We start from the raw sequence: 27,909 nt of genomic DNA on the forward strand, positions 1-27,909 counted from the left end.
TTTCAAGCCTGTAACATCAAGGTTTCCTCTGAAACCCTTTATACCCCAGTCTTGGGTGTGGGAGCTAGGGACCAGTCCTGAGAGGTACAAAGCACCTATTATGAAATGATAAGCACCCTTAACACCCAATGAAGTCCACAGGCAATTAGGGTGTTCAGCACCTGGCAGGATTAGACCTTCATAGCTCCTGACCCTTAGACTTCTCACCCATGTCTCTAGGTATAAAGTGCCCGGGGAAAGGAGAATTAACAATAATTATAGTGGGAGCCATAACAACTGCTGTTGTCGTCAAAGTTGCACAAGCATTTACATTCTAAGCCGTGTTTTCAGTTGCTTTATGAAACTTTCGCCCTTAAGGCTGGCACTGTGCAGGCTTGCTCTCTATCCACAGAGGATTTTTTGGGAGACTGTGTGCAGAAATGGCTCCGCTCCTATGGCATATCAGGAAAGTAGGGGAAGGGGAATATATAACTTCCCCATTATAAAAAATCTTTTCACTCTCTCTGTGAATAGCTCTCGATCTGCAATAGAGAAGAGGCAGCAAGATGAAATTTGGCAGGGAAAACGCCCTCATTGACAAACTGTCTTGTAGTGTGAAAATTGGTTTGGATGTAACCAAGTGTTGATCGTATCTGGTGCAGGCTCAGTTTAAGCAGTATGACTTTTAGTGGTCGTGTAGAGGGCCGATCCAGGCCCCATTGTGCTAAGCACTGTCCATACACATAGTAACACACAGTGCCTGCCCTCATCTAAAGAGACAAGAGGTGGGAGAGGAAACCGAGAGGGGAAATCACACAGCAGCTCAGCGGCAAATAGAAATAGCAAGCAGGAGATGGGTCTCCTGACTCCTAAAGCAGTGACCTCAGTGCTGTAGCATCCTGCTTTTCGGAAAGGTCAGAGAGAAGGAGGCTGAGCAGATCCCTCATGCACGGCTAACTGACCCGTGTAGTGACAAATGCAGGACGCAAGCAGTGAACAAGGCAGAGCTTGGTAGGTGCTCTTGGGCTAGAGCTACAAGGGGGATTCAGGCCCAGCACTGCGGTGCCTAACTTCAGGTGACGTGCTGCCCAGCGGAATCCACTTTAGGCACCCAGGTTCCCTGTACGATGCGCAGGGAGAGTGAGGAGCCTACGAATGCGATTCCCAAAGACAGCTTGCTGAGCCACCAACACTAGCCAACAGGCAATGCCAAGGAGGAGGTGTGGCCTATGCCTCACTCCTTGAAGGGACTTGGGTACATAACTCAGGGCTAGAAGGAAGCACCTCTCCCCACACAGGCTCCTCAGTTATGAGCGTCCCCTGGAGTTAGGTACCGAAGGCAGATCAGGCCCTTCTCACCTGGGACTGAGACTGAAGTGCTTCCCTTCTACCCTACACCTCACCCAGAATGTGGGAGACCCAGGTTCAAGTCCCCACTCTGCTTGATGTGGAGCATGGACTTGAACCCAGGTCTTCTCCCTCACCACTGAGCTAAACTGGCAATCAGGCACTTATATCCCTTTGAGGATCTAGCCCCTTGACTCTCTCTGGAGGAACATCCCCTCTCTGCAGAGGGGCAGCACAAGACCTATGCAGCCACTCATGTCGCACTTAAGCCGTCAAAGTAGGGCTTCTGTAAGATTTGGGGTGTGCGTAGACCTTGGGCTGGCCCAATGCACAGGAGTGAGTGTCACTCTCAGTGCTCAATACAGGATACTCAGGGAGTCTGCAGGAGACAAATCTCTGCTGTCAGACTTGCAGTTTGGCAGATGCTGGCTCCTACGGCCTGAGAAAGCTGACATCACTTTCGCCCTGTGTGCAAAGAGATGGCCAGACAGGAAAGAAGCCAAGCAAAGCAAGAGAAAGGAACTGGCTGGCCCTGATATCTCCTGCTGGGGAGTAAGATCCCAGAGTTTTTGCTTGTACCTCTCCAGAACTCAGCTACTGTGCTAGGGTGAGGATGGGCGATGGCTTCCGGAGAAGATCTCAAAGCTTGTCCTGAGCCACAAGAGCGGTCCCCTGCTTAATGGTCTTCTCCACAAATTTGCTCCTCTGCTGGCGAGTGGACCCAGAAGTTGTCTTCTCCCCAAAAAACTAGGCCTGAGAAGGAGAGAGCCTTCCCCGCAACCAGTGAATGCTGGGTGAAGGAGCATCGCTATGGAAGGCTGAGCAGTAGAACACACCTGGCCTTGGACCTGAGTTCTCTCAGGGTTCAATTCCTGGCTGAGCCATAGCCTTCCTGTGTGGCCTTAGGCCAGTCACTGAATTGCTGAGCCTCCATTTGTCAAACGGGGATAAGGCTTCTCTAACGCACAGGGTGTGAGGGAATAAAATCCATTAATGAACGTGAGGTGCTCAGACGCTATGGTGACAAGGGCCACAGGGGCAGACAGCTGGAATTGCAAGAGCTACTTTTTTCCTATGAACAATGTCATACAGCTGCTGTCCACTAAGATAGCCAACGTTTGCTTGTACAACAAGGCAGACCAGGTAGTGATGCTGCACACACACAGCTGTAAAAGGTAAAAAGAAAACCTGATTTGTAAAAGGGGAGATGTGGGATGGAATCTGCTCATAACCTCGGCCCTTGGTGTTGAACAAAGGAGATGATGATAATGACAATGAAGATGATGATGATGATGTTGTGGGATGGGATAGATAGAAACTGCATTGGCAGACACTGTGTCCTATGGGAAGACAGTAATAGACAAATCTCATCTCACTTGCTGACCTCTTGGGAACTCCTACAAAATACTGGGTTACAGTGTGTAACACCAGCCCATTACAACCCTTTATCTAGATACTAAATGTGATTAAATTTAGTTCAACTAACATCAGAGACCAAGAGAAATAGCATTTTCTGAGTGACTGCAGAGTGTGGGAAAAGTTGAGTATTCATGCTCATTATCATCTTTTTATGTCTGTCTTTCCCCATCACAAACTGCAAAAATATTAGTACAGCCAGTCATCCAAAAATAAAAATAATTGGTTCAACAAAACCATAAAATAAAAATCAAGTGGCTATATGAAAAGTGCCAAAGAGACATTCAGCCACCTGTAGTAAGGCTAGCCTTCTATGTGCCGTAAGAGTAGTTACCAGTATTTTATTGAAGATAAACAGTATTGCTTGCAGTGCAAGTTATTGTTTTACACTATCAGTAATTGAAAGGGCTTTAGATACACCAGGGAATATAGCAGGGGAGGCAGTATAGACTGTGAGTTACGGTAAGTCCTGTGTACATACTGTTATTATAAAAGGTAGAGACCTAAGCCCCACTGTTTGATAAGAAAATGAGGAAAGCAATATTCATTCTGCATGTGACTGAGAAATCAATGTGATATTTACATGACCTTCCATGTTCAGATATAAGTACACTCACAGACATACCCCAGTAAAGGGCAGAACACATTATCTTCCTGCTCTGTAGATGCTGTAAATGTTGCCCGATGGAATTTTGGGTGGTGGACTCGCAGCTGGCATTCTCAAAAGAACCTAAGAGAGTTCAGCGCTCAACTCTCAGTTCAGTGGGATCTGGGCAACGCTCCCTCCCTTAGAATCAATTGGAAACCACTGGGCCAGCCCTACTGTGGCAAACTATATTTTGAGAGGCAGCGTGATCTAGTGGACAGCTCACTGTTTGTGATTCAGGGACAGCTGGGTTCTATTTCTGACACAAACTTCCTGCATAACCTTTGATAAGTCGCTTCATTTCTCTGTGTCTCAGTTCCCCACCTGTAACTCGGGGATAAAAATCCTCCCTTTGTCTGTCTTGTCTATTTAGATGGTAAGTTCTCTGGGGCAAGAACTGGCTGGCTGGAGCCTACATGGGTCTATCCTAGCATCGCAGGAACAGATGTTTCTACCCTGAGCTAGCAGAGTCTATGGGAGAACAACCTCCTAGACAGCTAAAGGAACCAGTGTTCTGCATCTTTAATCTAGTAAGTAAAACTCTTACACTAAGCAAATTTATAAGACATATAAGCTCCATAAAATGGTGTTTTCTTTATATGACCATACCAGGGGACTTTCTTTTTAACTTCAAATCCGGTTCAATCAATTGCTATGCTATACTTCAGAAATTCTCCATCCCAAATTTTCTTTTAAACCTGAAATCTGTCCCAGGGTATTACTTTACTATCAAAGTAATTTCCTCAGTAGAGTAGAAATAATAATGTTCTTCTTCGACAGGTTTGGTTAAGAGGGGATTATGATTAAAGTTGTCAAGAGTCTAACAGGGACCGCACGGTGCAGGGAGTCATAAAGAAGCACTTTGAACTAATTTTAAAGCCCCATTACTCTGGAACCCAGACAGAAGCAGCAGCAGGTGAAAAGTGCTTATAGGAAGGTAACACTTCTTCACACAGAGCTCAGTGAATTGTGACTTGCCTCATGCTCAGAACAGGAGCCATTTTGATACCATATTCAAAAAAGGACTAGTCAGGTACCATACGATGAATGAAGCAGCCTTTTCTAGTCCTGGAGCCCCCTTTGCTTGTATCACAGAACTGCTGCAGCACTGCTAAACATTATTCATTAGGAGCAGCACTGCAGTGCCCAAGGACACCACTGGAGAATGGACAGCCATTGTGCTGTGTCCTCACACTAAGAGGCAGTCTCCGCCCTGAGCTGCTTACAGGATAAGTAGACTAGACATACAAAGGTGTGGGGGTGGGGATCAGAGACTGGCAACACAGCAGAGCTGGGAGTAGAACAAAGGTCTCCTCACTCCCAGCCTGTGCCTGATCCACTATAGCAGTGGTTTTCAACCTGTGGTGCGTGGACCCCGGGGGGTGGAAAATTATGTCTAAGATGTCCAAAGGGATCTGCCCCCCATTTGAAATATTTTAGGGGTACATAAATGAAAAAAGGTTAAAAACCACTGCACTAGACAACACTCCGGATGCACCACCTTAACGGAACACAACTAAGAAACGCAGCCTGCTGCAGTCACTGGATGAGTATCTGAACGGCACTTAGCCATGTCATATTAGCAGCGGGTGAGACATCACTGAAGCCCCCCGCCAACCCTATCGTTGAGGGTTTAAGTGGTAGCTAGGCCTTGTGCTGGCCCCCATAAGGACAATTTTGCGTGACTGATGGAGCTTGCTGCATACTATAACCCAAAGGGGAAGAATGCCTTGGTCCGGATGGAGAAGTGAGTGATCCCAGGGAGGGTGCATGCTCGGACTGGCTGCTTTTCTCACCTTCCCTGGATCAATCTATTTCCCCTTCTGTTTCAATTCTCATCTCTCCCTCTAAGAGTTTCCTTGTAAAAAACAGTCCCCCATGGAGTCCAGGATTTAACATTCTGGTTTTGTCCCTGACTTGGGCTGGGCTGTAACCATGAAACCCAGCCGGAGTAAGGGGCTCTGCAGAGGGAGGGAATCTGTGCTAGCCCTGTGGCTTTTACAGCTTACTTCCCCTTCTATAGTGCACAGATTGGCACATGCCCTGCCTCTGCTCACCCACTCTTTGCCCACCTTCTCTGGGTAGGAGGCAGCAGCCTGACAGCTGTTGCTTTCCCTTCCTGTGCAGTCTCTGGTGATGCAGGTAGCTCAACCCAGAGGATCAGGGAGCTCCTTCCACCCCCTTACTTCCCTGCACGTGTACGCAGCAGGGCTCACAAGCCAGCCCCTTGTGCATGACTTTGCCAACAGAACATGTGCTCCCAACATTGATTTAGGGCAAGATAATGAAGCCCCAGGATGACAAAAGGAATCACTATATTGCAACACAGGGACAGAGGTAAACTCGTGCTGCTGATCACAATCAACCTTCCTCTGAAAGAAAACACCCCAGCCAATGAATCCATGTCTATAAACACACAGACATCCTTGCCCTAATACAACGGACTTCCAAAAAGAACCATTTGGGAGCTTAATTCTGTTAAAAATCAATAGCAGATGATGACTCTGACAACTTCCCTCACTAAGCCACAGCATTGTCTCTTCTGGCTATAAATACATTTCCCAGAGGCCTTAAAGGATTCCCCATCAGCCCCACTGCCACCTCCAGAGATGGCTGGGAAGGAGCTGAATGCAGTAAAGGAGGCAGGGTACCACAGACAGCAGCCTCATTCTCTGCACATCCCTGATCCATCCCCAGAGCAGCTCCATCCCATGCACTAAATGAAGCAGGGGTCCAGTGGAAAAAATTGCACAGGATCATGGAATTTAAGGCTATATCATAATACCGACTCATAATGTGTATATATAGAGGCAGGGTTTATATGAAGGATAAATGAGGCATTGGCTTACTGTGTGATTTCTTATATGGTTCTGCAATGAGGAGGCTGATTTGTTGAGTGCTTTGTGTGTTTACCTAGCCATATATCTACACAAAGAGAGAGAGAGGTACATTCTGTACTCAGAGGCTAAGTGCTGTCCTCCCCAAAATTACATGATGTATTTTTCATACACAGCAGAGTTTGAATCTCTGCTGTAGGTGAAAAATTCAACCAGTAACCAGTATATATCACAGACAGTACCACTCATGTGGTCATGATTGTCATCACACACATAAACTATTTTACAAGTTGACTTCATATTTGGAGGTTGTCACCAATCTAAACACATACAAATAACGTCATTTTTTCTTTGGGCAACCCTTAGAAGGTTGGCACTCATTGGCACAATTAACCTGAGTAGGTCGGTTGACTTCAGTGGGACTCCTCCTGTCAAGTGGGGGCATGCCAACAGTCATAAGAGTAGTTCAGTCTACCCTGGAGTAATGCATATATGATAAAGGGAGGAAATGGAGAGAGACTAAATTTTAAAAATACGATAAATGGCATCAACAACATACATGATGGCCAGGGGTGCTACAAAACTGCTGTTGACACGATCTGTACGTTTGTGGACCTCCCACACATGGCAACCCAAAGGAATGCTCATAAAATATGCATAGCGCACGTCTGTAAGCGATACACTGTGTCCTGACACCATCACATGTTGGTGTTCTCTACTCACATAGGTCAGCACTGAATTTTATGGTCTCAGAGTTAAAAGCAAAGTGTGTCCAAAAATCCAGGCTGAGATCGTCATCTTTGCCCTGTCAAGGTCACTTTTACAACTCAGCGGGCAATCATTTTTCCCTAAGAACTACCCTATTGCCTTAAGTGTGTTATAGTATCAGTTCAGTGTGAACATGTGCAGTAAGCATGTTAGAGAGACATCCACACGTCAGCTCACAGGTTCTGCGGCTGAGCCTTAGCACCCACTGCAATAATCCGCACATTAGACCGCACCTGTCGGGGATGGTCTAATACTTAGTCCTGCGTTGAGTACAGGGGACTGGACTAGATGACCTCTTGAGATCTCTTCCAGTTCCGTGATTCTATGATTCTATGATATGGCAATTCTGTGCCATATCTTTGAGAGATCCCAGTGTATTGTTTATGTATCACTGTTGTAGCCTATAGGTATTTGCTAGGTAAGATATAGGTATGGATTAAGGCTGTAATGCAAAAGCCTACAGTCCTCAGGCTTGTAAGATACTTAGCTTAGCCAAACAAGTCCTCAGGCCCAAAGAAAGATTTGACATAAGCAACTAACCAGTAAGTGATGCTATATCACAAGACATTAGAAGATGTCTTGAGTGAAGGACGTTAAAACTGCTGATATTTAGCAAATGTATGCTGCAATGTACCAGTTAAAGCCAGTTAGAGTATTTTGGGGATTTTGCAGACATAGGGTGTCAGCAATGTGCTAACCACAAGTTGTCATGGTGACTGAGTGATGTAAATGTTAATGAGTATAAGGGGAACTATCGAGTTGGCCTATGAAAAACAGGGCACCCCAAAGTCGTAGGGCGAAGCAATACAAATAAGGAAAAGCGGTCAAGCAGCTACAACCCCTATTGAATATGCATTAGGCAAAGTGGCATCAATGTCACACATTATAGAAATTGTATACGGACCTGGCTGCCTTGGGAGATGCCAGGATGATGGCCACTGGTGATGCTGAGTCTGATGAGGCAGATGATGACTAACACTTCAGGTCCTTTGGGAAGGGATGGTGCGAGTATTGGGCTGCTCAGAGCACAGCCTGTATTATCTTTCTCTACCATGCTGGGATGAAGTGTTTGTAGCTTTGCTAACTGTGTTAATAAAACCAGTACAAATCCAGGAGGTTCGTCCTAAGTATGAATGTTACAACCAGGCATGTCATGGCTCCCAGCTGATAATACTGGGCCTGATCTCAGGATGAGAACCTATCAGAGGTCAGTGTTAATTGGGAATTTTTAAGTGATCAATATAATTAATATGCAATCACTAGATCAAGCAACACTTTGGGCCAGGGTTTGTATGCAATTGTGACCACAGCCCTCCAGGAACTAAGAACATTGCAGGGTGATTAGACAAATTCACTCAGGTTGTAACACCTCCAGAGAGGCACTGCCTTCGGAGAGCCTCGCCTATGCTGGTTCACGCTCTGGATTCTCCAGAGACCAACAGGCAAAGACAGGACTTTTGGATAAGTGGCCTGAGTTTAAACTGACTCAGGGTCTTCTTTCTGATCCAGCAAATGGGCAGGCCCTTCCTTCCTGGGAAAGGCTGGAAGGACTTTGGCATATTGAGGCCCCATAAGACTAATGGGTGACCTCTGGTAAGCTTTAAACAGGCATGTAGCTTCTTTTGTTGTTTTAATAGGTTTTAGCTGTAATGCTTTTACCTTCAGAATCTATGTATTTGCTTAGAAGGAGCTGTGCACTGACTTATAACTGCTGGCAATTGCACTGTTCATAGCCAATGAAAGGTAAGCCAAGTGCAGATGCTGACCTGTTTAAGTAGCATGGCTTGCTGAGAATAACAGTATAGGCAGGGAATGGGGCAGCCTGGAAATACTCTGCTCAGGAGGGAGAGAGACATGAATCTCCGCCCAAGAGAGATGACGGCTCTGCAGAGAGCCTAGAGCAGGTGCCCTTGCTGGTCCAAAGTGGAGGAATACAGGTGCAGTTGCCCTGAATGGGACATACTTACCCCACCCCACGCTCATGGAAGAGAAATTAAGTTCATCCCCATAAGCCTGTAGATCTCCTGAGAGCCATACAGATCCTAGCATCCAACATGGTGACCCAGGGCTTCCCAACTGCCCCGGTTTCTTATATCACCCAGAGCAGCCAGCTGCTGAGGGTGCCCCCAAATCTCCCTGGGGACCATCGGGAAAAGGCAGGTGTTATTGCTGTTTCCCTCAACAGTAACTTCCAGGCAGACTCCCGGTTAGAAATCTGCCTGATCAGAAGGGTGGACGCCAACAAACCTGGCTATTACATACTGCGAGAGCCCCTACCACATGCCATGTACCCGGAGTCTTGCCCATCTTGTGCTATTTGTTAAGCTTGAGTTGATGAGAGCAGTGAGGCTGTACGAGTAGTCTGGCCTAGCAGCACAGCCGGGCTGGGGTCACCAAGCCACAGACAGTCAGGAGGCGGCAGTCAGTACACAGGGATCACAGCAATTGCTGGAGCCATGATCAACAGGCAGGAGCCAGGGTCAGATTCAGGCCAGAGTCAGAGACTAGAGACCAACAGCAGTTACCAGGCTGCAGTCAGGAGCCAGAGTCAGACTGGAGTCAGAGACACAAGACCAGCCAGCAAAGCGATATGTGAAATCACAGCACACCAGAAGTCTGCATAGCTGCCCAGACAATTTCCTGGGCCACCGTCTAGGGTTAAATACTGAGCATGGGGCAATCAGAAGGCCACCGGGTGCTGTCAGTCTGGACTCATTGGGTGGTACATCCTGCAGTGCCTATTCTCCAGCATGCTCCTTGGAGGTAACTTTATGCAGGTTCCTGGTGGTGATGGGAGACCATTAACTGCCTAATGCTCTGCAGACCTGGGTTCTAGTTCCACGGAGCCTTCCAGGGGCTATGATGGAGGTAGAGCTGGAGCTTTAAAAATACATCCACTCTCCTCTAATGCTTGTTGCCTATCCTATGGTTAGATGCTGCACTAGGAGGCAATGAGCTCTGCTATATGATGCCAGCTGGCTGTGTTGTTAGGAACCCAGGACTGATACTTGCTTCAATAGTCTATTTTAGCGGAAAACACATGTATTGTTGGTACATTTACTTGTATTTCTGCCTTATTATATTTGTTTTTCAGTGCACAGTGGATGGTATGTGCCCCGTCAGCCTGCTTGTCAATGTCTATAGTGCTCGTATCTATTTCTCTTTGGGGTTTACGCTAAAATATTTGGACTCTGTTCTTCCTTGACTGAGATTTCAGAAGATGAATCATCTCACAGGCCAGTGAAAATGGCAGTAAAATGCCCTTTAAAGCACATGGATGATATCTTATTGCATGACGTGAGGCTACGGGCACAAGATGAGCCTTCAGCCTCTGTAGCTGCAGTCCTGATTTTGGTAGAGTATGGTGGCAGCATGTTATTTTACATGGCAGTCTAGTCCCATAAAGCTCAGCATGAGCGATCTCCCCATGGATCGCAATGTGAATCTATACAGTATATATAGAAAGTGGGATTCCACGGTCAAAGCAGCAGAGCACAATAAGATGTGCGTCAGTTCCCAGAACAGCACACTAAAAATCATCCTGTGCCATATAGAAGAAAGCCACATACACAGTGATCTGAACAGGACATGCAGCAGCTATCCCTTAACCTAACCGGTCAACAGAAATCATAGCTGTTGCCCAAACTGACCCTAAGGGAGAGCATATCTACCATAACACACAGACTAAGGGACCCATCCTGTGGAAATTGGGCCACAGATTTCCATATTAGTAGGATCTGTCTCTAACATCTTGCATATTAATTACAACATCCCAAAAGAAAGGGAGCAGTGAGTTTGCCAACTCCTTTCTGACACTTCAGTAAACACAAAAATTCCTTAAGAAAGGCTACAGAAATGAAATCTCATTCACCAAGACAGAAAGCCCCCCGATATGGAACCAATAGGGATCTAGAAGACAAGCGAAACATTAAAAGAGTCGATTAGCAGGGAGGCACCACAGTTTGGTTTGAGAAGGTATCATTCCTGACTATTTTCTCCATTGTATGGAATAGCAGACACTCCTCTGCCAGGAACTCAGAGTCCTGTTACTGGAATATTGTACAAGCATCGGAGCTCTGTTTTTTTACCAATAACATTCAAATCGATATCATCGTCCTTTGACAGCCACATCCCAATCAACTGTACAGTCATTCTACAATACACCCTCCACTTACAATATGTGTCCCAGACAATACCATTAATGTAATGCCTTTGCTTTGGATTGCTTTCTCTGTGGTTACGGAGGAATTAGGCTGGTAAGCAGAGCTGTTTGCCCAGGGGTTATCTCCTAAACTCCAGAGAACTTCCAGAGTAAAACAAGAAGCAGTCAAAGAGGCAGATGGGAGAATAAGCCTCACAGACCACAGACACAAACAGTTCACCCAGGAGAGCAAGATTTGACGTCTTATTGATTCACTTTTCTGACCATTACACACTCATAACAAATCAAATAACCAAGCCACAAGGCTGGGGTCAGTTTTACCTATGGTTAGATGCCCATATGTAGAGTATGAGGGGGAAAGGATAGGCTGGAGGGGTGTGGGAATAAGTGAATGATTGTACTGCCTGGAGAGCCGGTTGCTCTAATATTCTGCTGAATAAGTTGTATTTTTTAACCCTTGGCAGTCAGCTTTTGGCACACAGACTGCTCTAGCCAGGGCTTTCTTGAGGCTCACTGGTGACATTCATTAGCTCATTTTGCCATGTTTCAAAATGCAATTTTAGGAGCAGATACATCTACAGGTATGTACCTTCAAACCATACAGACCATCATTGTCAGGGGCTGTTTTATACAAAGGGGGAAAGAAAAGGAACACACAAATAAGGTAACAAAGGATCACCAGGGTCGGAAGGGAAATAACAGAATATTTAGTACATTGCAGAATGATTTCTAACATTTTTCCCCAAACATTTTCCTTCTCTCTATTAGTTCCCTAAACAAGTATCCAAGACTGATTTTTATCAAAACCTGTTCTCATCCAGAAAATTATTTTTCCTCAAAAGGCTGAAACAAAAATAATGGAATTCCAGTAAAATAAATAAGATTCATGTCATCTTGAGGGGTGCCACATTACAGATGCACTTTGCCCCACCACAGCACACACAGAATTCAAAAGAGCAATCCAGAGAATGGAAGGCTAGAGACAAACAAACCAGGGGGGAGGGATAGCTCAGTGGTTTGAGCATTGGCCTGCTAAACCCAGGGTTGTGAACTCAATCCTTGAGAGGGCCACTTTGGGATCTGGGGCAAAAAAATAATAATTGGGGATTGGTCCTGCTTTGAGCAGGGGGTTGGACTAGATGACCTCCTGAGGTCCCTTTCAACCCTGATATTCTATGATTCTAAACAGTTCCTGGGATGCAAAATAAATACAAATATGTTTTGCTCTCCCCAAAATGCAGAATTTGGAAAGGGGGAACACTTCCTTGTGTGATTACTTGGGATCAGTTTTGTTGATATGAATAACTACAGGTTAACTTAACTTTTTTAATCAGCGTATTTCTTCAACCTTCCAATTTCAAGGAGGAAGAATTCAGCAGCTTTCAACCAGGTCCCCCTCTGCTTTCTGAACACAACATATGCCTCCCTAGCATCTAACAAATTTTAATAAAGAACCCCTGCAAAGACCACCAGCTGGGAGAAGAGTGGAATGGCAAAAAACCCCACCTTTTGGGGGGGGAAAAAATCTTTCTGCACTAATCTTTTCCCTGAGCTACAGTCTGGATAAAGCAGAGATTCAAAGGAGGATTCCTGCAGTCGTCAACAAAAAGAAGAGGGATTTTGACTGTTACTACATCACCTAAAGAAGATATCACAAAAAGCAAGAATAACGGTACTGTTCTGGTTTAAAAAAGGAGATGACATTTCAATTTTTTTTAAGTTTCTCCACCCTGTTGCACATAAGATCCAGCTAAGCAGGTTTTAGATTCTGTTTAGTATTATTAACCAAAGATCATTTCAGACTTATAAATCAGATTTGTTATTCACTATCTAAGCCACAACTATTGCAATTGTTTCCCTTTCTCTGCTGGATCACAAACACAACTATTTTAAAATTAGAATAGATGGGCTACGAGAATACTGAAGCTGCAATCCTGACTCCAAATGCAAATGACCAAGAGCCCACTGTTGATTCCAAAAATGGATTGTGCCCAAAAGTTGTTCATGAAGCTACTCCCACTTCATTTTGTTTGGTGAAATGAACGTTCTCCTCTGTGTTAGTGCGAAAGTTTCTTTTCGTTCACTGAACTTTCTTGAGCCTCCTTGCTTTGCAAAATAAACTCAGACCCGCCAGACAGCAGGAAACAGAAAGCCAGGTTTTGATGTAAGGCATGTCTCATTCATTGGAAAAGGCTGTGGCACAATTTTTTGCCAGGGACATGGGAAGGAGGAGGAGCAGAGAGAAAGATATAGGGACTCCAGCTCTGAATGATACAGCTGATATAATGAATAGTATATAGTATAGAATAATATCCAATGCAGAGGGCACTGGAATTATAGCTAGACTAGTATAGAGACAATATGGATAGAGATAGCTAAAGCTAAATGCACCCCACATAGTCCCTTTACTCTCCTTAGTGCTACCAGCTTTCTTACTAAGGGACAGAGCTCAAAAAAAGGTCTTTAGCTAGGACACAATTTTTCAAGGAGACCTGCAGGCTTGGTGATCTATATGCAGACAAATTACACTTCCTTTGCTAGAGAATGTAGAGCTTAAAATACAGAAGTCTGTCATCTCCAGACCATGGGTAAGAAGCAGCAAAATGCCTGGCTGTGATGGCATTTCCCACTGGCTCCCAGTATAATCTGCCCTTCAGTATGTAATGCATGCCCTTTTCCCAAAGCACCCCTGCTCGGTCTCCCCCCCGCGCCCCAGCGGTAAACCCACAGCCCTGGGCATCAGCTAAAACCCAAACTGCTCCTGCTGCCTCCAGCGACAAGCACAAACACACACATGCCCATGCACAAAGAGCAGCGATTGCCTGCCGTGAAAGCCGGGATCTCTGCTCAGCCCAAGGGATACAGCCGCAGGAGGACGGCGAGAGAGAGACCCGGAAAGTGAGAGAGACAAACCGGGCAAGAGAGTGAGAGACGGGTATAGGAAGGAGCGAGGGGCAGAGTTATTGCAGCTGCAAATCAAAAGATCCTGTCTGAACACAATCTCCTGGACCAACCCTGGGCTCCAAGATCCCCCCATCTTCCTTGGAATCACTGATCGCTGCTTCAGCCCCCAAGCTGACAGTTTGTAGCATGTTAAACAAGCCCTGCAATGCAGCTCAGCATCTTCCCCGGCCAAGGAGGGAATGGGGGTTAGCCTAGGGCAAACCGCTAGTCCATCTGCCTTGTTGGCTGGGGGATTGAGGGGGCGGAATAAGTCCTACCCATTCCGAGAGCCAGATCATGGGAAATCCACTTGGTTGGCTCTGCTCCGGGCAAGAGTGAAGAAAGTATCGCAGATTCCTTACATGTCGCATGTGGCAGCCCCTGAGCCCTGCCAGCCCTTCACTACACCAGCTGCCTTTTGCACAAGGAGAGGGGGAAACAACATGCATTTTAAAACATCTCACAGAGCAACCCAGGTACAAAAGTTTTTTTTCCCCCGTTATTGTTTGTATTTTACCTTCCACTGCTGCAATTGCAGATGCCAAGCAGAAAACCACTACAAAATCCAGTGCCATGGTAGACCCAAACATGTTTCAGAAGAAATAAGAGTTATAAAAAAAATAGTTCCTTGTTTGGCAAGACTGGTTTCCCTTCTTGTTGCTTTTTGTTATATATGTATCTCCTTTAGTATTCCACTTTGGATACCCCAGTGCTGTGTGTGTGTGTTTGTGTGTGTGTGTGTCTGTGTCTGTGTGCGTGCATGGGTGTGTGTGTGTGTGTGTATGTGGTGTGTGTGTGTGAGAGAGAGAGAGTATATATTTTAGTGTCACATTGCAAGCAATAGTAAAGTGTACAGTGAGAACAAAATCAGCCACTGAGGCTGGAGGGAGGGGGAGGGAAAGGGTTCCCCCCCACCCATCAACTCTCTTCCCACCCCCAACACCTCCTGTCCAATCAAGGAATCAAGCCTACAAAACCCCCCCATCCAATCAGCGCAGAGCACCTCCTTACACTGGTATTGTTAGTTTTAAGAAAAACTTTTGCAGCGAGGCATGGGGAGAGAATGAGGAGAGCGAGCCATAAGGAAGTGAAAGAGCTCCCCGTAATGGTCCTTTTCAGTATTGCAGACACATTTCCACTGATGCAGCACTAAATTCAGGTCACTATTCACAACCCAGCCCTGCCTGTCGGTAACTAATCCACCTATTTTTATTTTCAGCAGCGACCGGCTTCTTATTGACTATAGCTTTCATCATCTTCTAACACGTTGATGGTGTGCTGATGTCAGCTAGCCCTTTCCAAGAAGGGATTCTGGAGTTTAGGCCAAATAATATGATTCTGAATGTTAAAAGAATGATTTTCCCCTACAGGGCTCTGACACATCTAGTCTACAGCCCCCTTTCTAGTATATCCTGGGTCTCTCTTGGTCCCGAACAGCCACCCATAATTGCTCTGTATTGTGTAGATGTGAGGAGAAGAGAGGCACTATGACCATGTCAGAAGAAGAAGAAGAAATCAAAATAATGTAGAACATGACCAAACCTGACTCCAAACCCAGATCTCTGTAAGTGCAAGACACATGAATTCAGTCCCCTCCTCCGCCCAAATCACCTGGGTTGTGAGAACAGGACTACTCTGTTAGATACCATTTTAGAACACTGTCTAAAGATTCTGGATCCTGTCACTGAGCACAGGAGCAAAGCTTTCCAGTGCCTGCTGAGGCTGCTGACAAAGAGCTCACTGGCTCTGGATATTTGTTAGTCCCAGTGATAACTTTGGGGTGGGATTTTTTCCCTTTTAACATTTTAAACTGTAATTTGGCTGCATCAGTCGGTGCCATGGATTGTGATTTCTAAACGACAATGAAAATAAGCCCCTGGCATATCCAGTTTTGATTCCACTCTTCCTTTACCTTTATCCGCCAGTTTGCCTCATTTGTTCTCTAAATAATGCTGCATCTTCTTGCCCATTTTTCCTAGCATGTCAGATGAATGGTTGGGTTCCGTCGCTAAATCATGCTTCTGATGTCAGGGCTAATACCCATACATCACTTGAGCCTTCCAAATAGGTGATGCCTAGACTGTGTGCTATCTCTCTGTCCCCGACTGAATTTCACCCAACCACAGGACTAACTACAGGTGCACATATAGATACCTGACTACCACCTAGTGCCTAGAACCCTGCCTTTCCTCTACTCCAGTGGAAGCACAGAATCATAGAATATCAGGGTTGGAAGGGACCTCAGGAGGTCATCTAGTCCACCCCCCCTGCTCAAAGCAGGACCAATCCCCAACTAAATCATCCCAGCCAGGGCTTTGTCAAGCCTGACCTTAAAAACCTCAAAGGAAGGAGATTCCACCACCTCCCTAGGTAACACATTCCAGTGCTTCACCACTCTCCTAGTGAAAAAGTTTTTCCTAATATCCAACGTAAACCTCCCCCACTGCAACTTGAGACCATTACTGCTTGTTCTGTCATCAGCTACCACTGAGAACAGTCTAGATTCATCCTCTTTGGAACCCCCTTTCAGGTAGTTGAAAGCAGCTATCAAATCCCACCTCATTGTTCTCTTCTGCAGACTAAACAATCCCAGTTCCCTCAGCCTCTCCTCATAAGTCATGTGTTCCAGTCCCCTAATCATTTTTGTTGCCCTCCGCTGGACTCTTTCCAATTTTTCCACATCCTTCTTGTAGTGTGGGGCCCAAAACTGGACACAGTACTCCAGATGAGGCCTCACCAATGTCGAATAGAGGGGAACAATCACGTCCCTCGATCTGCTGGCAATGCCCCTACTTATACATCCCAAAATGCCATTGGCCTTCTTGGCAACAAGGGCACACTGTTGACTCATATCCAACTTCTCGTCCACTGTAACCCCTAGGTCCTTTTCTGCAGAACTGCTGCCTAGTCATTCGGTCCCTAGTCTGTAGCGGTGCATGGGATTCTTCCATCCTAAATGCAGGACTCTGCACTTGTCCTTGTTGAACCTCATCAGATTTCTTTTGGCCCAAACCCCTAATTTGTCTAGGGCCCTCTGTATCCTATCCCTACCCTCCAGCGTATCTACCTCTCCTCCCAGTTTAGTGTCATCTACAAACTTGCTGAGGGTGCAATCCACACCATCCTCCAGATCATTAATGAAGATATTGAACAAAACCGGCCCGAGGACTGACCCTTGGGGCACTCCACTTGATACCGGTTGCCAATTAGACATGGAGCCATTGATCACTACCCGTTGAGCCCGACAATCTAGCCAGCTTTCTATCCACCTTATAGTCCATTCCTCCAGCCCATACTTCTTTAACTTACTGGCAAGAATACTGTGGGAGACCATGTCAAAAGCTTTGCTAAAGTCAAGGAACAACACGTGCACTGCTTTCCCCTCATCCACAGAGCCAGTTATCTCGTCATAGAAGGCAATTATATTAGTCAGGCATGACTTGCCCTTGGTGAATCTATGCTGACTGTTCCTGATCACTTTCCTCTCCTCTAAGTGCTTCAGAATTGATTCCTTGAGGACCTGCTCCATGATTTTTCCAGGGACTGAGGTGAGGCTGACTGGCCTGTAGTTCCCAGGATCCTCCTTCTACCCTTTTTTAAAGATGGGCACTACATTAGCCTTTTTCCAGTCGTCCGGGACTTCCCCCGATCACCATGAGTTTTCAAAGATAATGGCCAATGGCTCTGCAATCACATCCGCCAACTCCTTTAGCACCTTCGGATGCAGCGCATCCAGCCCCATGGACTTGTGCTCGTCCAGCTTTTCTAAATAGTCCTGAACCACTTCTTTCTCCACAGAGGGCTGGTCACCTCCTCTCCATGCTGTGCTTAGACGTCCCTTCCAACCCTGATATTCTATGATTCTAATGCAAGAAGACTGTGGAGCGAGGGTTCTCTTTTCCCTTGGCATGATGCTGCTTTGACTGCCACTGAGAGGCGGTGCACTGAGGCAGCCTGGACCCGCACCGCTGAGTGAACATGGTGGCTCATTCCCACTTGCCCTTCAGGCAGTTTCTCCCAGTCTTTCTGTTATATGTCTGAACAGCACCTAGCACAATGGGGGCCCGATCCCTGATTGGGCCTCTAGGAGCCATTGCAAAATTAATAAATAATAAACAAACAATAACCCTGTCAGCCGCACTGACAGAACCATTGAATATCTGCAGATTAAAGACCCTCAGCCCCCAGCATCACATATCTTTGTTCTAGCGGCACTTGTGCCCCAGTAGGTCAGGAGTAGAGGAGATGGGAAATGGGTTTCCTGACTTGTGAGAATTTTCATGCTATAGAAAAATTTCCCTCCTGAACCAGGACAAAAAGTTGAAATCTCAAAATTTTTGAACAATTTTTTTGCACTGTTCAGTTGAAATGTTTCATTTGGATAATTTAAAAAATGTTTTGTTTCTATTTCAACCTTTTTTTTTTATTGTAAATTGACTTTGAAACCAAAAGTCGCTTCAAACCAAAACAGGAAACTTTTCATTTTGAAAACGTCAAAACTGAACATTTTGACAATTTTAAATGTATTTCAATTTTTTTTTTTAGTTGGGAAATGTACTGAAATTGACCCTTCCCTGTGAACAGTTTCCTTCTTGAAAAATCAGCATTTTCCGACTAAATATGTTTCATTGGAGAATTCCTGACCAGCTCTCATCAGGAGTTTGAGCTCTGTGACAGGCTGACATCACCCTACAACCTGAGGAAGGCCCCTCTTTGGAGCTGGAGGGGCATCATGGGGCAGGGCAGAGAGCTGGCTAGGCTCCTCCATATTGCCCCCACCCAGATACACAGGGAACACAGCAGCAGCCAGAAGCTGTGCGACCATGTGCTGCCTCTCTCTCTGCATTGCAGACCCTGGGGTCAGTCACATCAGGGGAACCGCCGGAAGCACAGCCCCTGCAAGAGCTGGGGCTTTCCATGTGCCACCAGGAGCCAGCTAGGCCAGGGGACACAGAGGAGACAAGTGCTGTGGAGCAGGGACTCTTTCTGTTCAGTGTTTGTACAGCACCTAGCACAAGGGGGTGTTGGTCCATGACTGGGGCTCTTAGGGGTTCTGCAATACGAAGAAAAGGATGCCCCCCATTGCTTCCTGTGGATCTGCCTGGATCCTGAAGTACCTGAGGCTTAGCGGAGTAGATCCTCCTGTTATAAAATGTGAGACGAAGGAGAGCTGGTAAGAAAGGCTGATCTTTGTATTCCAGAGCCAGGATCACGGCTGGGCCAAGGATACGTTATACCCGTCTCACAAGGCAGGGGTTGGTAGCAGAGCCCCCCGGAGGATTCAGGGGGCCTGGGGTCTTCGGCGGTGGGGGTCCTTCCGCTCCGGGTCTTTGGGGCACTTCGCCAAAGACATGGAGCAGAAGGACCCCTGCCACCGAGTTGCCGCCGAAGACCCGGAGTGGAAGAAGCAACAGCGGGTCCTTCACTCCGGGTGTGTTCGGCGGCACTGAAGGACCCCCCGCCGCCAAAGTGCCGCAGAAAAATATCGTGGGGGCCCCTGAAAGCTCTCGTGGGTGCCCCTGTGGGGCCCAGGGCCTGGGGCAAATTGGCCCACTTGCCCTGGTTGGTAGCCACTGCCTCCTTCTTTTTCATTTAACCAGACGCAATTTAAGCAAAACATTCACCCAAAACAGCAAGCTTAGACAGCCAGTTAATGACACACAGGAATAGACACATCTAGGTTGCAGGTCAGCACGAACAACTTCACTTCCTGACAGACAGGAACATCATTCAGCCTCTTACTAGACAGCGACTACCTCGCATCCACAATGGCTTTCAGAGAGCATGGCCAGGCCTTGCTCCCACAACAGCTCCTGCTGCCATGGCCTGCATATGCTGAAATGGATCTATCCCCTGGAGCCTATATTTGCTGCTCCTCATGTTTTTCATTGTCACTGTACATTGGGCAGATGTGCACTGTGTTTAGCAGCCCATCAGCACTGGCAGTAGCCTTCAAGGTGTCCTCAAGCAACATAGAGCTGGTCTCCTCCTTGCTTTTCTTTATAGGTCCTCTGTTTCTCCTATAGCACTGACTCTCAGGGGTGATTCTGATTTATGGCCTTGGTCAAGCTTGTTACCTTGCCATAATTTCCTTCTTTTCTAGTTTCCTAGCATATGGCTCTTTTATAACTCCTTCAGGATTCATTATTTTTCACTCAAGAAGCTTGTTAGATGTAGGTACTAAGGTTTTTGTCCTTCAAACTATGTTTCTGGACTTTGGTGATATTAAAAAAGCACTGTAGAATACGCTAACAGTGCTAATTACGGATCCTTTCAATCTCCCTTGACTTTTCTTAATCAACATCTTTGTTCTTCATACTGACTCTTCACGTAACTCATTTCTCTGGGCATAACAAGGACTTGATATGCTGCGCTTGAACTGATATATGAAAGAGAATTGCTGAAATGAGACACTTCTGAATTGTGGGTCATTATCTGTTATTAACTCATCTGGAATCCCATGGAAAACAAATGGTGATTTACAGTGATTATATTGTTACTTGATGTGTTGTGCAACAGCTCCATTTTAAAAAAAAACATACACACACCTCAGGAACTTCTACTGATAAGAAGCAATCTTTCGTGTTTCATAGATCTGTACCAAATTAGGACTAATGGAAACAGAAAATGCATGTGGTTCTTCTGCATTCTGTGTCTTTTATTTGTTGCAGGTTTCACATATTATCATCAATAGCACCACCCTGCAGGGCTATGGCATAAAAACCACAATCTAGCCCTTTGTTTTTAAACACTGCTAGCTTTTTAGACAAATTAGAGGATTGGGCCAAAAGAAATCTGATGAGGTTCAACAAGGACAAGTGCAGAGTCCTGCACTTAGGACGGAAGAATCCCATGTACCGCTACAGACTAGGGACCAAATAGCTAGGCAGAAGTTCTGCAGAAAAGGACCTAGTGACGAGAAACTGGATATGAGTCAACAGTGTGCCCTTGTTGCCAAGAAGGCATTTGGGGCTGTATTAGTAGGGGCATTGCCAGCAGATCAAGGGACGTGATCGTTCCCCTCTATTCGACATTGGTGAGGCCTCATCTGGAGTACTGTGTCCAATTTTGGGCCCAACACTACAAGAAGGATGTGGAAAAATTGGAAAGCATCCTGCGGAGGGCAACAAAAATGATTAGGGGACTGGATCACATGACTTATGAGGAGAGGCTGAGGGAACTGGGATTGTTTAGTCTGCAGAAGAGAACAATGAGGTGGGATTTGATAGCTGCTTTCAACTACCTGAAAGGGGGTTCCAAAGAGGATGGATCTAGACTGTTCTCAATGGTAGCTGATGACAGAACAAGGAGTAATGGTCTCAAGTTGCAGTGGGGGAGGTTTACGTTGGATATTAGGAAAAACTTTTTCACTAGGAGAGTGGTGAAGCACTGGAATGGGTTACCTAGGGAGGTGGGGGAATCTCCTTCCTTTGAGGTTTTTAAGGTCAGGCTTGACAAAGCCCTGGCTGGGATGATTTAGTTGGGGATTGGTCCTGCTTTGAGCAGGGGGGTGGACTAGATGACCTTCTGAAATCCCTTCCAACCCTGATATTCTATTATTCTATTATTCTTAGGGCTAGATTAGGGAGGAGCACATTGTCTTTCCCCACTCCTCTGCCTCTGGAAGGGCAGGAAGTGAAGGGACCGTAGGGATTGCTGTGGGCACTGTGCAGAGGTGGACAGAGCATTGCAGACAGTGTGGATAAGAATCCAGCCTTTTAGATTTTTTCCTACCTTTGTAAAGGTCTTTCACTCCTAGTTATGGGTGAGGATGGAGATGCACTGGTGGAATTGAGTGGGAGTTCAGGAGCAGAATAGCAAGAGGTGTTCAAGGCAGGTTAATGACTATAGTGGTGATGAGAGAGCAAGTGTGAGGTACTGAACAATTCAATCCTTGCTTTTTTACCGTAAGAGGCACAAAGCCATTATCTCCTCTATACATTTGTGTAGAAGGACAATTCATTCATAGAATTTAAGGCCAGAAGTGATCATTAGATCATCTAGTCTGACCTCCTGTGTTTCTCGGGCCATCAGATTTCACCGTTACCCCTGTATTGAGCCAAACAACTTGTGTTTGACGAAAGCATATCTTCTGGAACGACAAAGTTGTCCTAGTAATACCCAGACAGCATCACTCCTGAAATGCAGGTCTCTGTTTTATCCTCACTTGGCCTAACAAACACACAGACTTTACATGGGCTTCTGTTCACCATTGGCTCTCCACTTGCACAAGCCTTGCCCAAGGAATCCTAATGGTCTCAGATCATTCTCAGGTTTCATTCTCTCTCTGCCCCACCAGCCTGGCTAAGTACAGACAGTAAGAAGTGAGGAGTCTCACGTTGTTGACTCTCTTGAAGTGCCATACTGTGCAGTGCTCAAGTAATACAATTCAGAAGTGGACCAGCAAAGCCATGCAGCAGCAGCTGTGCAAAAAGTCTTGCTTCCCTGCCTTTGTAAAATGACTATTCCTATCCCCGGCATGAGCAGCGGCCTGTCAAAATGATGGCTTACAGTTTTTAAATCCAGGAGAACTTCATTAAAATGTTTCTTTTTACTGGTGGCTGGAAAAATAGCTCCTGGATGCGATCATTTTAAAATGTGGTCAAAGGGGCTGCTGATGGTATTTTGCAAGAGGAAATACATGGATGGTATTTAGCAAGAGGAAAATCAAACCCTTTAAAGATCAGTGTGAGCCATTCAATAAGCAGTGGCATACAAATCAGGGTCTGTGAAACTTACCATCTAAAGTCACTGAAAGAAATGCTTCATAATGAGATTCCATTGTGTCCTCTTCAGCCTCTAACATGCTGAGCAAGAAAATACAAAGGGTCCCACCCACACGATGGAGATTATGGGAGATAAATCCAGGCTGCAGGGGTACAGACAATGGGGCATGCAGTTCTTCTCACTCTCCACAGCTAGTGGGGGTGGAGGGGGGAGTGAGTGCAACATGGTTGTAGGTGCCCACAGGTCTCAAACCAAGGGTTATCAGGCAGCACTCACAGCCTGGCTGCCATTGGACAGCCCACCCAGAACAAATGGAAGTGAGGTGCTAGCAGAAATCTGACCCCTCCAGGTAGTACTGTCCATGAAGACCTTGATTGGGGATGATAACTAGCCCCACCAATTGGCCCAACCATACTATTTATGCCAGAAAGAGGCACAGGAATTGTCTGAGCAACTTTATGATTGGCTGCTGCGTGGAGCCTGATTCTAGTGCAACCTCTGGCCATGACTTAGGTCTAGTTCCTGATTCTGGCTTTGACTCTGGCTCTGACCACTAGGTCAGACTGCCCATGTCCTAATCCTGACATGGAGAGGACAGCAATAGCTTTGTTGCCTGCTTTGTTATCTGCTTTGCCACCTGCACAACCTTCACTTGCCCTGCTCATTTACGATTTTGCAGGAGTTCAGGGCTGAGCCCTGGCGGGGAGCAACTGCTCTTGGTTGCATGCTCCAGTTATGACTATGCAGCTATCTGGGCAAAACTTCATGGTCCAGAAGCCTCTACAGCTGCCAGACCCAGCGATGTGGTACAGGAGGGAGCAGACAGTCATGGCAACAAGACTCCCTGGTTGGAGCTATGCCTCAACATATGAGGGGTGGGGGAACTGGGGGTGACCCTGCAACCAGCCCGGAAGATGCATGTATTCATGCATTTTGTGTACTGCTTTGCTGAGGGATTGGTGGAGTCTTCAAACTTTGTCCTGTTCATGGAAAGAAACAGCTGGCTCAATTGATATATATTAGAGCTGGTCAAAAAAAATGGTTCAAATCCTTTTTCCCCTGACAGAAGTTAGACTTTTGAGGAAATAAACATCATCACAGAAGATTTTTGCTTTTTCAAAGTGTTCTGATTTTTTTCAACAACAACAAAAAAAAATCACTGGACATTTTTTTAATGAAAATGACTTCCCTCCCCCACCTCCAGTGGTGGATTTTTCAGTTTGGGGGCATTCTGCCTCATTCAGTGGCAAAATAGAAAATAAGGGGGGGAAAGGAAAAAGGGGTAAAAAGGAAAAAGTATGGCTGGGGAAAGGAAAGGGGAGAAAAATGGTTGTACCGCAATGCAAACAAATAATAAAAGTAAAAATACCTAACACTAAAAATCCAAAAACAAAGCAATGGACAATGATCAGTTTTTGTTTGAAATTTTCAAATTTTTTTCCACAAAAAATGGAGACACTATTTTTTGCAGAACATACCATAATGCACCCAGCTCCAATAGAGCAACGTAAATAACACACTTTGCGGAGCACATTGTCAAATTTCTATGGAAATTTACTTTCCGTGAATATTTCCGCAATCCTGTTTACTCACTTAGATGTTTACAAAAAGCAAATTGTGACATGAATTTCAATATTTGTTCCACAAGTGGTTGCATCCTTCTCCAATAGGCCACAGAAAAAATGTCATGTTACGTATCTGACCAATCACAACGTAGCAACACAGCTTGAATTTAGAATATTCATGGTCCAATAGGAACAGGACCATTAAAGGGCTGTGACAGAGTGTGAGCAATCTTAGCTGACTCACCACTCCGGTCCTTTGGTAAGTGGCCCCACAAAGGGCAGATCAGAGTGATAAGTGGTTAAGGATTGATTGATGACCCAATAAACATGGTGGTTCAGCTCATTGGCTGAGGACAGCTAAAAGATAGATGGGAAGAGGAAGAGGGGTAGGCTAAAAGGACCAGCCAGAGAAGCCCAAGATCTCAGGGAGGTGAGATCTCTTCCCCATCTCACCCTGTGAAGACCGTAAGACCTTCAAACTGTAGGGAATTTGTTCTGTTATATTCACACTGTAAACAAAGTACTTGGTGTTGAACTTGCCACAAGTTCCGTGTGAGGACTGTTAGCTGCAAAGAATACTGGATGAAGGCCAAATATTGTGACCAGTGCAGATAAGGGAACACATATTGTGAATGCAGGTGGACAATATTTTTCAAATTTTGATTTTTCAGCTAAATTTTCTAACAAAAATTCAAATTTTGACCAAAAAACCCTGAATTTTTTAAGGAAAAACTTCCGTAGAATTTTAGGTTTTTTTCAAATTGGAGTTGGTTGAAATTTCTAAAAAACAATCCCATCCAAAAATATAGGCTCTAGTTGTAAGGCTACATGTGCTGTCTCTTTACATCCATAGTAGGAAGTCAGGGAGGAGTGGCTGGGAGAGGTTAAAGAAAGAGCTCCATACTTCTCCTTAGCATATGTGCAACATGCCTCAGGTGGCACGTGACCAGGATTCATCACTGAATTTGGTCTGCTGGTTGGATCACTAGCTTACCTGGCCCAGGCCAAATACTGAGGGGGAGCACGACATGAACGTTGATCTATGTCCTCCAGGTCCATACTGAAGCAGGTAGACTGCGTAGCTTTAGGGATAATATTGTTTTTTCTTATTCTACAACTGTCTTTGTTGAGTGTTAGAAGCATGTGACTTTTGGTAATTTTGTTCTATTACCACATGACTTTAACAATGACCCATCTAGGAACCAAGATTAAAAGAACATCAAAATAGTAGCTGGAAATAAGGACGGCAGTTTTTCTACCCCACCCCCCAAAGTAGGATAGTTGGGTTAACAATAGCAATAATTTGTATTTACACTAACTTTCATCTATGCAACACACAGTGCTTTTCAAATATTAATGCACTATCTATTCCCAACCCTACGATTTTCAAATCAGCTTGTAAGGATGTTGTAATGGGTGACTATTAGACTTATACACTTAGAAATAGACAATCACATTGCTATGTTTAGTCTAAACTAATGTGAATCTATTTTTGTTCAAAAACTTCACTTTCTATGTATAAGTTTTCCCTGACATTTGAAGCAATGCTCTGGATAACCACTGAATCTAGAGGGCAATTCCTCCAACTGTCCTTCAAACCTAGGTCCAGTCTACACACAAATTGACACCAATTTAACTGAAGGTGTGTTTTTAAATCGATTTAATTAAACCAGTGCAAAGTCCTGTGTGAATACTCTAAAACTGGCTTGTATTGATTTAGCTCAATATAAGTCACTTCTAAACAATTTTAAAAGTGTCCACACACTTCATGTGCGTTGAAAACCTAAGTTTACTCCCTTGCTATCCTATTGCATTGTCACTCTGAAAAGTGGAAGCAGATGGTGGGGCCTTGCAGGTTAGCTTCTCATTGGAGGGGGAAAAAAATCAGTGACATGAAATTTAGGTATTTTGTTAGTGTGACTTGTTTTATTTACAATCCCTGAACTAGTCCTTGAACAGAGATGGTCAAAAAGCCAGCAGACAAGCTCCTTATTCTGAACTCACAGCCCAAATACCACTGTCCAGTTAGTTCCCAGGAAGCAACTCTGCCCCAAGAACTGACTCTAGTTAGAAAGATTAAGGCAGAAAGCCAGCTCCCCTTTTGTTTGAAACAGCTTCCCATCAAAAGAAACTGCATAACTATAACTGCAACTCAGTGTTTCTTGAAAGACTGAATGTTGCTCACTTGCTTAAAAAAAAAAAAAAACCTCCCAAAGTTATGTACCGCCTTGCGACTCCTTCCAGAACAGTGTAGGAAAGACAGCCATCGCCCTGCTCCTTTTCAGGTCGACATTTCACTGAATGCAAAAGCCTTGACTCCAGGCAGTGTCACATCCTGGGAGAGGAGGAAACGTGCTGGAAAGACAGTTAGCAAAACCAAACACTGCAGTGCAGACAGTGCAAACTTATTCCAGGAATTTATTTCAGCAGCCCCATCCTAGGCACTGTTCCTTTTGGTAATGCTTTACAGAGGTGATTGACACAATTGTTACCCCACACAACCATCAACACATGAGACCAGCCAAGATCCGTTGCCAGAATCATCTGTCTCAATCGCTTTGCTTTTGTTCTCTGATGACACTTTAAGAGATGCCAAACCATTTCTCAAGGATTAAGATCCAGCCACCTGATGAAAGAAAATGCGAAGTGTTATCATACGCTACAGTCTGAATTTTCCCCTTAAAGCCCTTAGAAATTGCTTAGAATGAAGTCACAGTCTGAAACACCAACACACACTCTTCAGCTTTCACCTGCCCCTCTGAACACTGAGGCCTTGTCTACACTAGAGAATTGAAGTGGTTTAAGCACAGACAGTTCTATGCATCTAAAGTGGACAAGCTGAATTGTATTAAGAACACATTCAAGTTTCTTCTGTGCTTTATTAACCCATTTTGGTTGCAATGACCCCTAAATAGCTCTCCCACAATTCCCAACTCACCTTGCAGAAGCAGTGGATTCTGGAGATTTCACAAAACCATCAGGGCCCTGTGGAATTACAGAGGGAGGACTAATTGAACCAACTTACCTAGTCCACTACAACATCTCTGGGGTGAAACTTTGTTTCTGTTGTAAAATGGGGTCACAATTTGGAAAAATCTGAGAATCACTGATCTAACCTGTGTCCTCACTGGCATTAAAACTTACTGAGGATGGAGTGTGTGAGTCTCAGACTGTATGTAACCCTGATGAGAACTAGTCCATTTTAAACAGTACTCACTGCTGTTTTATGTACCGTATGCTAGGTAAGAACATGAGAGGACTCCATGTTTCTAAAACTAAACTGGCTCTTTATTAAGAGAACTGTTTACACATGTGCTGCAACTGCAGTTAGCATTCAAGACATGTGCATATGGACTGCTTTCCAGGTTCCTCTTCCAAATTCCTCCCTCCTGCAACCTGTGACTTTCCTCCAACTTCCCTGCAGGCTGCTTCAATTACAATTGAAGCAGTTCTTTGTGCAGACATGGGAGTAGGCTACTGCTGATCATGGGGACGGTGGTTGTTGTCCATCATGAGCAA

General features: G+C 45.3%; 1 protein-coding gene across 6 annotated transcripts in view; it reads right to left on the bottom strand.

The window, feature by feature from the left end:
* EPHB1 (EPH receptor B1) overlaps positions 1-14,979 on the bottom strand; it is a 402,223-nt gene extending 387,244 nt beyond the window's left edge. For all 6 annotated transcript variants that reach the window (XM_074964154.1, XM_074964158.1, XM_074964156.1 and 3 more), the window contains exon 1: positions 14,616-14,979. In XM_074964154.1, the coding sequence (XP_074820255.1) occupies positions 14,616-14,688 (73 nt within the window). In that variant the 5' untranslated portion in view covers positions 14,689-14,979. The remainder of the gene's footprint in view (positions 1-14,615) is intronic.
* Positions 14,980-27,909: the final 12,930 nt, after the last annotated feature.

The sequence above is a fragment of the Natator depressus genome, chromosome 9 (genome assembly GCF_965152275.1).
Source record: "Natator depressus isolate rNatDep1 chromosome 9, rNatDep2.hap1, whole genome shotgun sequence".
Lineage (NCBI taxonomy): Eukaryota > Metazoa > Chordata > Testudines > Cheloniidae > Natator > Natator depressus.